At 36.1% G+C, this 13,158-nt stretch overlaps 1 protein-coding gene across 1 annotated transcript; it reads left to right on the forward strand.

Annotated features, from left to right (window-relative positions):
• Nucleotides 1-1,686: 1,686 nt before the first annotated feature.
• Nucleotides 1,687-9,255, forward strand: KATNBL1 (katanin p80 subunit B-like 1). Its single transcript, XM_009579411.1, is given in 9 exon segments — nt 1,687-1,800; nt 3,299-3,339; nt 3,713-3,995; nt 5,429-5,538; nt 5,724-5,774; nt 5,859-5,948; nt 6,516-6,605; nt 7,029-7,122; nt 8,723-9,255. Coding segments are annotated over 9 exon segments (906 nt in total). The 3' UTR covers nt 8,756-9,255.
• The last annotated feature ends 3,903 nt before the right edge of the window (nt 9,256-13,158 follow it).

Raw genomic sequence — 13,158 nt, forward strand, 5'->3', positions numbered from 1 at the left:
AGTTCAGTTGTTTGCCTTTTTGTGTTCCAAGTTCAAATTTTAATATACAGCCCATTTTGAGTCTAAATAGTGGTTTCAACCACTCTGATAAGCAGAGGTGAAGTTGTTTGTTTTCTTGTGGCTTCTTCTAAACTTTAGGGGAAAAATATTTTTTAACTATTTATTTAATAAGCCTGGTGGCTGGAAGCCTTGGAAGCATGGAGAGCTCACAGGGTGACAACTATTCTGTCACCATCCCATAATATGCAGGGAACCCAGTCTTAAGCCAGCCTTGTATCTGGAAAAGTATGGACCACCAACTGTTAAAGGTCATGCCCTAAATAATGCTGCCATTTGCTGAAGTTGTTGGTCTGAGGGCTCCATGTTCCCATCTTGCAGGGTAAGGGTTTCTGTCAGTAAATCTTCCTTTTCTTGAGAGATCTCAAATGAGATTCTTCAGTACTGATCCTGTTCTAAAGAAAACTGAAGCATTTGAAGAAATTTTTTTTGCGTCCACTGTATCCTACAATATGGAATTTAATATGCATTATGTGGAGAATACACCTTCTACTTCGTTTTGAGCATGCCACCTGTTTGTTTTATTTGATGGCCTTTAGCTACTGCATTGAAAGATCTTCTGTGGCTAATAAGCTGTTTCCCATCTGGCATTTTCAGTGCTCAGTGTCTTAGTGTTTTAAATACTGAAGTTCTTAATGTGGGATAAACCTGCTACATAGAGGAAAAGGGATAGACTGTTGGTACTAAAGGTGGAGGGGAGAGACTGCGGCACTCAGGTTGGGACCAGAGTTTTGCCATTTAGGGGAAAAACAATAAAATTAGAGCAAATGGTTGGTTTTTAAAAGTCAGGTAGGATGTCTTACTAAAACATTTTAAGAATAGTGCTCCATAATGATATAGTTTGTGAATCCAGTCTTAAGTAATGGATTTTCTGAATCACTTACACAAAATGCAAAACCGTATGTACAACTGTCTCAATCTTGGTTTTGATTCTTGTAGAAATATTTACGTACTTCAAGACAAAGTACTTTAGACATTGTCTTACCGGTTAACTGTGGAATAAAGTTTGGGGTTTTCTTTTAATATAAAAATATATGCTGAGGAAAATGGGTGGGGGGTGGATTTGCCAATAAATTAAGGGGAGATTTTTCACTTCCTTTTTTTTACCTTTGCTGTTTTGATTAAGTTTGCCTTCTTCCTGAAAAACTTATTATTTTTGATTTTTATTAAAATTATTTTTATTTAGCTGCCTTTCCTCACTTGGAAACAGCTGTTGGACCAATTATTTTTCTCTTGGTAGCAGGTGAAATTCGTAGTGTGAGATGTGGAGGAAAGAGTCTCATAAATTGCCTTATTCTTGTCTGTATGGCACCCCTCGGTGCAGGTGTACTAAGCTGGTCTGAAAAGAAGATCTCTGCCTCTGTTTCTTTGGGGGGGCTTGGTTTTGTTCCCTTTTTCAGAAAACTAAACGGGGAATTTTGAAGTGCTCATCAGCATGTTACTAATGATAAGGTCTCCAGCTAATATTTGCTAAAGGATGATGTCTTGGATTATTTGCATGATGGAACATCTTGCAAATAGTTAAGCTGTTTTAACTGGTTTTGCCAGCTGCATTTGAAGAAAGTTGAATGAATGCTTTAGAAAATATAACTGAATATCTCTCCCTTGAAAACAGGGATTTGAGAGATTATGGCATCTGAAGCCCACAATGTTAGAAAACAGAAAGTATTGCATATTGAAGATCATCCCATTGATCTCACCAGAAAAAGAATCTCTTCTTCCACTAAAAAGATCATGAAGGAGGTGAGTTGCTTGGGTTTTTTTTTCCATGTCCTCTGATGAAACTGAAGTAAACATGCAAACAAGTTCATAGTTCTGAGCAGTCTAAAACTAGAAGCACAGCACTATTGGGCATTTCATGTTTAGATGTGCAATAGAACTTTAGCTTGAACAGCAATTATAATGCATAGTTTTCATAATATAGTAGGCACAGGCAGTGACTACACAGATACATGCATCGTATCGTCCACGTGAGCAGTAGGTACTGATATGGTTTTACTCACGCCTACTTTTCTGCAGTCTAGCCAAGAACTTGCAGTAGAGGAACGTGTACTTTCACTGGATTCTTGCTAGTGAGAAACGTTATCTCATATTTTCTCATAACCTCTTACCTGTGTTACTGGAAGAATAAATAAGGCAGTGGAGTACAGAGGAAGTACTAGGGAGGTAAACTTACTGTAAGACCACTTCAAACAGTGGTGAAGATGCCAATATCCTCTATGTCTGTTTATTTATTGAAATTATGTATTAAAACCCATGTGAGTTTGACTCGGGTGTTACCAAAAAAAGATCATAGCATTGTTTTGCTGATGTGCACAACATAAATGTTAACAGTAGTATAAATTTTCAAGTTGAAATGCCTGCAGTATATGAGCGTAGTACCTGTTTATATGAAAATACATATTTCTAATTTGAGCATCTTAGTGCTTTTTTATTTTTAATAACTTGTTTACTAATGAAAAAAAAGTAGACCAGAATGTCACAATTCATCTTCATTACATGAATCTTTAAAACATTGAAGATTACTGTGTTAAAAAAAAAGTCTTTAGAAATTCATCTTCAAATTGTGTTACTTAATTTTCAAAGGTTTTGCTAATCTGTGTGGCACAACCTTGAATGAATTTTGTGATTCCTCTGGGATATCACCATTCTATGCAGCCTAATTGGTGTCAGGGTGCTAATCTGTTTCTTATGAATGAATTCAGGATAATCAAGCTGATGTTGTCTACAGCAGTCTTGATTTTTTTGTTATTGTGCTTTGGTGGGAAGATATTCTGCTATCGTCCTTCCCAATATTAGCATCTGCTGTATTATGGGCCTTTAAATGTATGTGTGAGACAAGTAATGCAATTTTGCAATCAGATTCCAGTAGGCTTTTTGTATTAGTAACAGTTTTTAGTTTGCGAGTAACTAAAGAATCTGTCTCTGATGTCACAATCCCGTCTCTTGCCAAAGATACCCCGAGCCTGTAACTGACTGTGGTGCTCCAAGGACAGCTGTGGCAGAGCTAGTCCATCTATAGGTTACTGTGAAATACTTGAAGACTATAGGAAGGTTAACATAGCTGTGCTTTAGCTGCAGAATAGGAAGAATGGGTGGAAGGGAGGGAATCTGTGGTGAACTTAGGCCATGGTAAAGCAGGACTTCTTTTTGACAAAGCGTGGGAGTGTTTGAGCCTTTTTACTAATAAAGCCTTTTTATTCTCTTTCTTTATTTCTCTTCTTTATTCCCTTTCTCCCAGGGTAAGAAATCTCCAAAACAGCTGGCTTCATACACAAACAGGTAAGAGGGCTGTGCTGTGTAGAGTCTTACGTGTCAAGTGAGAGGGAGGCAGGGAGGAAGAAGCAGTTTAAATCTATTACAACAACCCAGCAGACGCAAATGGAAGATAAGTCTTAATTTTACTGACAATATTTAGTTCTTGCGGCCACTTCCATAATAATGAGTCTGCATTTGAAAAAGCAGGAGAAAAATATTGGTGGTAGCTCTTATTTCTGATAACCCAAATGTCATGAAAGTATATCTTGGGGATAAAATGTTTTAAGTAACCTGCAAGTTGACTGCTGAATTCATAATGATATGTTTTAACTTGATAACATGAAGTATTGCTTAAGTTTAGAGCAACCTTCACTAAAATACTGCTTTATTATTGCAGAATAACAGTTGGAAAAACGGTGACCAGTCCCCTCTCTCTTTTCAAAGTAGTATATTGTAAAAGAAAAGTTAATTGTTATACTCCAAAGCCTTGTTACAGAAAGAAACAGTTCCCTAAATCTAGGGGCTGTGACATGGCAAATAAAGAAAATGAACTGGCTTGTGCGGGGAATCTGCCAGCAAAACTGCACAACGACGGTCGTACACACTTGCTGAATTCTAGTGACTCTGGCTCATCTCAAACAGAAGGCCCCTCATCCAAATATAGTGGATTTTTTTCAGAGGTAAGTGGATTTTATTTTAAACTAAAGTTTCTTTAAAAGTATTCCTGGTAGTTTCTTTCTATGGTTAGCTCTGAAAGTTTTCAAAGAGATTAATTTTCTTAATATATAGATTGGCTCAGGTCTTGTGATTTACAGCTTTATCTGTCAGTTTACAGTGATACTGTTGCCGACAGTAGTAGTCCTGCCAGTTTTCCCCGTGTTTGTGTCGGCACAGAAGCTCAGATGTGCCAGGCTAGTCTGGGTTAAAATTGTACCAGCATCAAAGGAAAACATAGTTTTGACCTGGTTAGGTTTCATGATCTGGCATGGTGCATGGCCACATACATGTTTATGGAAGTGTCAAAGTGTTAGTGTATGGATGGGAATAAGCTAGTGAGGTAGGATAGGACCATTTTCAATAGCAGTATCAGCTTAGTGTGTATAAAACTAACTTAAGTGTTCGTATAAGACTGTATTTCTTGTGAAGATTGCTTGATGAAACCCAGTAAATGCTTGCAGGGCTACTGAAATTGCCTAAAAGGTCAGCTATTTAAATGAAACAGGTTTTGTGACAGTGAAGGCCATTTAAGTCCCTGAATACTGAAGTTCCATTTCTGTCACCGTAGATGTTTGTTACCCATTGAGGCTTGCAGGTGTTTAAAATGAGGCATGGCAGGGAAGATAAGATCAAAGATTTTCACCATGCTGTCTTTTCATGGTACTGTAAGTGTGGGCAGCCATGAAGAGAGAGGCCTGAGAGTCCAGTGGGCTGGAGGTACAAGTCTGTGGCACTCTTGCACTCCATTGAATTTGATGGTTTCAAGGAAGGAACAGCAGAATAGCTAGAATAAAAAGGTCACGGAAAGAAAAGTAAAGAAATGAAGACTGGGGAAGGTTCATCCTCAGAGAAACTAAAGACCAGATTACTGGCCGCAGTTGACTGTTTAACTGGTTTGAGAGATATGGGTGGCTCTGCAATGTTCATTCTAATCCAAGATCTTGATAAAATACCTAAACTTCATTCTGAGAACAAGCTTTTTCAGAAATCAACTTTTTCTGTCAAAGGTCAGAATAATACATCTAATTACTTGTGTCTAAATTGTTAAAGTTCTCAAAATTAATAAGCATCTAAGTAAAAAGTTCCCAAAGTTGGTGAGAATTATAGGTTGATGAATGAATGCTCTATTTAATTACTAGATACCTCTCTTTAGGTTTGTACAAACCTTATCCTTGTAGCTTTTGGGTAAAGTAGTCAATCTATTTGTGCCCCCTTCTAAGGGAAGTTTGTGGGGTTTTAAGACCATTGTTAGGTAAATTTCTAAAACAAACTCATCAGCATACAGGTAGGAAAATGAATTTTCATATATTAAATTACTGTATTAGAGCAGTTTATTGTGTTGTTGCTGGCCACTTAACTTGTGGTAAACTTCTTTTATATTTTCAAAAATATACAGGTTTCTCAGGACCATGAAACTATGGCTCAAGTTCTTTAAAAAAAGCTGAACGTAGCTTTAACCTTTTGGCGAAGGAGAAGTATAAGTGAACTGGTAGCCTACTTAGTGAGGTAAACTGAGTGTCTCTTCTTTTATATTCTTGAAGTGGTAGCAATCCCAAATATGCTACAGTATTTTTAGGGGTTCCTTAAATGCTGTAACTTTGTTATACTTATTCTTTAAATCATAGTGGAAGCATATACTTCAACCTATGCTCTACTAGTAACGTTTCTGATTTTATTCTTAACGTTTCTAGGATACAGGATCTTGGAGTAGTAGTAGACTGCCTTCCTGTGCTTACAAACAGGTACAGACAAAAAGAAGTGGGGGATAAGAATCTGCTGTAACCATGCTGAAGTTCAAGCACTTCTGAAACATCTTGCTTTTTAAGTTTACAGGAAGAAAAACCATATATTTCAGTTGGCTGCTGTGTAGATCTTTTGCCTTTAGTGAAATCATTGCTTAAAAGCAAATATGAAGAGTAAGTATCAGTTTTGAATGTTTTCAAAGCACTATTTCTTCGTGCCTATGCAGTGCCCTAGAAATTAATGGTGTTTAGTCCTCTGACTCTTGTACCCTCTGCCCCTGATCCCAACCCTGCCTTTCTCAGGCAACACCTACCTCAAGGGGATCTTTCCTGTGAACCTTTCTCCTTTAACAAACTAGTGGTGCAAAAACTCTTTTCTGCAAGGTTAAGGACCGGGGGGGACTGGCTTTGCCCTTATGCAGATTTATTTATCCTAAACAGTAAAACAGAATAGCACCGAGGTTTTAGTATGCTTTATAACATGAAATCAAGGCAAAGTTTTCAGGCAAAATACCTGAAGAATTTCTGCTTTTTCAACAAAAGCTTCAGTTTACCACTTTGAAATTGAAAACATAGGCAAGTATTTAAACTTGCCAATTTGTCTAGATTTTTTTCTTCCAGAATAGAAAACTTTGTGTTGCTTTCTAAGTTGCTTACCAATTTGTCTTGATACTTTAGCTGACCTGTAGGTATTGGAGGTGGGGGGAAAAAAAGCATAATATGTAAAATATGTTGTTACAGATATGTGATAGTTGGTTTAAACTGGCTTCAGGCTGTCATTAAAAGATGGTGGTCAGAGCTATCTGCACATACAGAAAAGGCAGAGGATGGGTGAGTATAGTATTGGGAAATACTTAAATGTGTTTCTGTAGCTTATTCCATCTCGAAACCTGTTTTAACTTTGATCAGTAGGAGCACACCTTACCTAAGCAAGAAAAAAATATAATTTGGAAGTAAAAGCTTAGAAGTACTTAAAAGAATTTGTTCTGTTCTTAAGACACAGGTGGTGTTTGGAAACTTAATCTAAGGATTGTCATGGCTTTGGTTTTTTTTCCACTGGAGTTTTAATACGTGTAGAACATAGTCATATCAGGGGTTATATAAATGCTGTAGAAGTTGGATCAAAATTTTTCTGATATTGTGGCAATATCTATCATAGACTAAGTCTATATGCAGTAATAATCGTGTTTCAGTCAAAAAGTCTACTGAAATGTAGTATATATATGTTATAAAGTGTTGTTCATTCTTTTTCAGAAATATTCATATTTTAAAACAACAATTAAGTGGATTATGGGAACAGGAGAATCATCTTATTCTGGTTCCAGGATATACTGGTAATATAGCTAAGGTAATCCAGTTTCAGTTGTGTTTAGTAATGAACATAGCTGTATCACTTGCAGTATTAATCTCATTTCATGTTATTTACACTAAACTATGGGCAGATAGAAACACCTTTACTTTATTTTCCACTAATGCTTAAGTATATTGCTCAATTTTTACAGAAGTTTGGAGTGTATTCCATATGCTAATAGTAGTGTGATTTAGAATTATAACAATGAATTTTTTTATCCTTTTTTCTTTCTTTACAGAGAAAGCATCTCCTTAATAATAAAATAGCTAATAGTAATAAGCCTTAAAATTTATGAAAAAAAAGGCCCAGATGAAGCCTTAAAATTGATATAAAAAAGGGCCCATATGAGTAGGTAGACTGTGAAAGGATAGATGTTTTCTCTGAAATCTGCTGTACCCATTGTTGTAAGTGTAATGCACCATGGAGAATCTTAACCCAGCAATGTTAGCATTTGCACATCAGGTGACTGGGGCAGGTGACAACATACTAAATTCTAAAGCTTACTGCTGACCTAATGTTTAGAAAATGATGAGTTTGTGGAGAGCAGAAGAGTGTCTCCATCTGAAGTGAATCCCTGTTTGTCTGTCTTGGTACGTTGTGGTATCGGTAATATAATGAGGGTGTCTGGTAAATGCATGATTTGCTGCTCATGATATAACATCTATATAAACATGGCTTTCTGAGGCTGGGCACCAAGAGTTACACTGAGTAAGAAACCTCTCCACATGGTGGAACCTGATGAAGGTAGACAGTGAGAAAGGACTCAAAGCAGACACTTGGTTATGTGCAGGATTTGAATGAACTTGAAAAGAACTTGGAGATTGCATGCTTTACTTATAGATTCCACAAACCTCCTGCAGATATAATTCTATGGCTACAGAATTTGCCACTTTGATGTATCAAACAAATAAGTTACTTCTTGTTCTTCTCAGACTGCTGTGCACCTCTAACTTCAATTTTGATGTCTCTACAAGGATAATTACAAACTTCTTGCAGAGTTTCAATCAGCAGGGATGCAGAAGAACTGAGTTCTAACTCCCTAACTGGTAGAGCAATGGGAGCTTGTAATATAGACTGCCTAGTTCTGCTGGTAGATCAACATAGCAGTTATAGCCAGTGTCAGTTTGTTTCTCCAGGATTCAGGTTCCCTTTCTATTCATTTGCTGCCTACTTAATGTGTATCAGGATAGACTGTGACCAGGGCCACCTGAACAAGTCAGGAGCAAAAGGAGCAGTACAAGAATGTTGGAGGGATGGGGTGAAGGCATATCATCTTAATAAACATGTTTCAGATACATGATCTCATGATGATGATTTTCTTTCCTGGGCATGCAGGGAGCAGAGGAAAAACAGACTAAATTGATGGCTTTGGAAACTAATCCCATTGTTCTTGCAGGCTTTTTAGTACATAAAGAAATGCCATTGAAAGCATTAATTGAAAGTAATCTTGAAATTGAAGACAACTTGTTCTGAAATTTGGCCTAAATATAATTATTCTTGTATTAGGTCCTGATTGGTTACCCTGCCCTCAGACACACAGTCGATGTTATAGCTATAAGTAATGTGACAAACTCTCCTTTTTTTTGTTTTCTTCTAGGATGTAAATGCTTATTTATTACAGCTACACTGACATGATTGGAAAACTATGTGTGCTTTTGTGGTGAAACAATCCCCTAAAGTATCCCTGAAATATGTACTATTTCTGAAAGCCTTTTGAGAAATACTGGCAGAAGAGAACTGAACTGTCAAGCTGTTTAATGAAACCACTAACAAAATCCTAACAATCTACTTCACATTGAAGTGGAAAAATGTCTAGTAGGAGCAACTTTTACTTCAGTGAGGTGAAAGTGCACTATGAAAACTGTATGCCTTTGCTGCATTTGGGATTCACTCAGTTACTAAGTATTCATTTAAATGCTACTGTATTTTACTACAACATCGCATAAAAGAAGATGAATTACACTGTCATGAAGACAAGACAGCAGAACCAGTTATAAGGAACCAACAAAAGCAATCAGCATTAAGAGCTTTTAAATGTTTCTTTCACAAGAGAACTCCAAAATGCACAACTATCTTCCAATTACATTAAAAAAAAACCCTTCGGAATATTCAATTACTTCTATGTTTTAATCAAATTATTAAAGACAGTTTTTGTTTGCACTATTGAGAAGCTATACAGCAAAGATGCCTTAATTACTAGTGTTTCAAAAAGCCAATGTGTTAAGATGCAAATAGCTATTATGTTCAGATCGTGATGAAAAACCACAAAAATCAGGGTTTCACATTGTGTAGTTAATGAAACATTGCACATATACAAAAATTCATGTATGAAAAATATAAATACCTGAAGTTAAGCTTGGATAAACAGTTACTGCAAATGTCAGCAGAATGGTGAATTTATGTCTAACAAATGTTTTTATATTGTAAGTGGATTTCTAACACAGTAATCTTGTTCTGTATCATTTAAACTACATGCAAATAAGTAAATATATTAAATGTATCTACTGTTTTTTTCTTTTCAAGTTCATAAAAGCAATTTTTAGAATAATCTCTTCCACAATACTTTTTATCATAGATATTTATGTCTGTTGTTTGAAATGTTTACAGCCAGATGAGGCCGTGTTATTCAAATCGCACCCTTTTTATACTACCTCCTTTAAGAAACTGACAAAGAGCTTTTGCAAAATTAATCGAGTTCTAGCCTGATCAATGATGGCAAATTCATACCAACAATAGCATTGAAAATACAGCTATAAACTCTTTTACTGTCTTATTGCTATCCTGTACTATTTTAATTTAAAAGCTATAGCTTAATAGCTCTGAGGGAGTTTTGATTTTAGGCTTGCTATTGCCTTTTTTTATGTTGTGATTAGGAAGCATGCTTTTCCAATTAAAACTTATGAAGTGCCAGCTGTTCACTTAAAACATAAATATACATGCACAGCATGTATCACCAAATAGTCTACTTCCTTAAAAAACTAAGTACTTACAAGGGTTGTTTTCATACCTAGCATTAAGCATGTGCACTTTTATTGACATGCAGGAGAAAAGTCTTTTGATAGCCCCAAGTGGTTTTTGCTTTACAGATGAAATAAATGAATTTTAAACTCTTGTAGTGGTCAGCAGCTTTAGGCCTCCTGTTGCTTCATTTTGTATTTAATTTACATATCATTATTGCTGACTTCTGAAGGCCAGCTAGAAATCTGTCATCAGAACTTGGTGCTTTTGGTTATTTGAATATTCTTTAAACCACCAAAGGTTTTGTGCTTCCCAGGGCAGTCAGCTGCAGGGAAGAGTTTCTGGGACATCCCAAAACTGAAAACTCTGTGGGACAATCTCGAGATATGCACATAGCCAAATTCTTTTTGCTATAATTGTTATGTACCATTAGAGATATTTCACACTCAAAAGAGTTTGAGATAGAACTTATTACTTTTCAAATGTTCTTACTGTCAATTAAAAATTTAAAGGAACTACAGTATGATGACATTCTTTTATTACCTTACTGTTCTGTTGAGCACTTAAATGTAAAAAGTAACATAAAGACTAGCTTCATAATTTGGGTAGCAATTGCTGAAACTCTTAGATTATTCCTCAAGGAGAATACTGTAAAGGTGATGGAAATTCAGATCTTTCTTTTTCCTGGTTTTTTTAATAGACAAAATGAAGTAACTCATGGCCATTTATTTCTGATAACACAAGAAGTAATCATTGTAACTGATCAAAGTGAAATACTCTAGTATTCAGAAATCCAGCTTGACTGTACATGTAAATACATGGGCTTATAATGAATTCTGCATGTGGCCATGGATCTACCAAATTGTAACTGTGGATGGTGCTTTTTTCCTAGTGGCAAGGTAAGATTGATTTAAGGACCGTTATTGAGAAATATCTAATAAAATAATGCATTATTTTTAACTGCCAAAAGTTGTATTTTGACAGCATCAATAATACAGTATTAAACATTAAGTCATTAGTTTCTGTGCCTTATTTTATGTGATTTTTTTTTACTGTTTTCAGGCAGCTGCTAGACTGTAAGAACAGGATTCTGGTCTCTCCATTATGAAATTATTTTTCTGTCATGATCTTAAAGAACTCATTTAAACTATTTATGCTGACATTCAAGCTCAGCTTGTTGTATGCTCTTTAGTTCTTAAATGGCTAGGAATCAGTTTTGCTGTAATAGAATGTATATGTATGATATCGGTTCAAAGGCGACATGAGTAAAATGTCTTAATAGCTGTGTAACTCCATGAAATCCATGTAGTTGTCTCAGTGAATCTAAGAATTAAGTTTATGAACAATCATGTGCATAAATACTAATCTTTGTGATACTTTCTGAAAATGCTGTTTCTGGGATGTGTCAAAAGATCTAGGCAGAATTAATCCTTTATCCTGTATGTTTTTGTGATGCAGAAGCATGTATATACTTGAGGATGAAGGATGCCTCCGCAAAGCTGTTCTTCGTGTTATACCACTTGATATGAAATTAATGTCTTTGAAAAACAGTATGTCTTTTGCCTCAATGTTCCCTAAGAGTACTTGAGGCTGTTTTGCTGAAAGGGTTTTTATTTGAAGCGTGAACTAGGACTTACCTATCCCCGAAACTGAAACTAAAGAAGCTTTCTGGCAAACTGCCTCTTTCTGCAGAGCTAAAAAAACCCCAATATTCTGTTAATGTAAGAATCAAAGTTTAGGTATTGCTCATAGCTTGCTGAAGAGCGGAGACGGAAAAAGCTACCCCATTAAAAGCTGGGTACAAAGAAGCTAGCATGTCTTAATGATTATGTATAGCTCCATTTTGAAGGAGTTAACACCTGTTTCTTAGTAAAGAGTACTCTGCAGTGGAACACTCTTGTATCACAGAGGTACTGCAGTTCCAGGCTACTTAATAGTGCTTACAGATTGTTACTGGTATTAAAAAAAAAACGGCATCAGCCCTCCAGGAGCTTATCTTCTGCAGTGAGATATAATTAAAATGATCTTTCCCTTTCTGTAGGCTCCCTTATTGTTATCAGAGGCTGCAGTTTTAACACTTGGGGTGCAGGAGGGATGGGAGAATAGGAAAGGACAAAAAAGTACTCATGCCCTATGTTGAGTGATATCAGCCCCACTGCATTATTCCATATATATCTTAAAGCAGGCTGTATCTTCATTTTCTGGTATCTGAAGTAGGCAAGTTTGGAGTTACAGGTCTTTATGCATTTTGCACTGAAGAGAGAAAAGTTTTGAAGACGGATGCTACAGTGCTGATTTGTGGTGTGGTGTTTTGTGGGGTTTTTTTCTTGAAAGGGTGGACATTTTCGTGTGTAGAAACTTGAAAGTATCTTGTGCAAAGCTTACATTTTGAAACTAGCAAGTAGTTGCATTTGCCAGTTCATCTTGCCAATTCTTCCAGTTTTACGGAAGACTGAATGTCTGTCTTAGTGTGGAGATTTGCAGCTGTGTTTTGTGCCCACTTTTCTGGTACAAAAGGAAACAGGTGGTTCATAGTTAACTATTTCAGAATACAAAACCATGCAAATAGTGCTACTGGTGTGAAGTTATTCCAACTTCTGAACAATGCAAATTCTTTAGCTTATGAATGCAGTTGGTTCTTGTGTGAGGAACTTTATATTGAACTGATGCTGCATTAGAGGAGGAAAAAAAAATGAAGCCATTTTTAATAGCCTTGGTAAAAGCCAGACAGAGTTTAATTTTTGTCTTCAGTCTACCTTCCTACACAGAGTAATCGTTGTAGGCTACAGATAAAGATTCACTGAGACAATAGATTGAGCATGCTTGTGGTGTTAGTGCTTATATTATACTTCATTAAACAATTTATTTCTATTTCATATTAGTTAAATGGCTTGTTTGCTGTCTTAGAATGAGACAAAATGCAAGTATTTATTTTCTTCCCCTTCCCCCTACCCTGCATTCATTCTTCAGCACTTAATGATGTTATTTCTTCCTCTTCTAGTTTAAATCTACTGGGAGTATCTATTGTTAGAAGTGGGGAGGGGAGGATGAAAATTCTATATAAAACACAGGGCT

This window comes from Fulmarus glacialis, unplaced genomic scaffold, assembly GCF_000690835.1.
Source record: "Fulmarus glacialis isolate BGI_N327 unplaced genomic scaffold, ASM69083v1 scaffold32096, whole genome shotgun sequence".
Lineage (NCBI taxonomy): Eukaryota > Metazoa > Chordata > Aves > Procellariiformes > Procellariidae > Fulmarus > Fulmarus glacialis.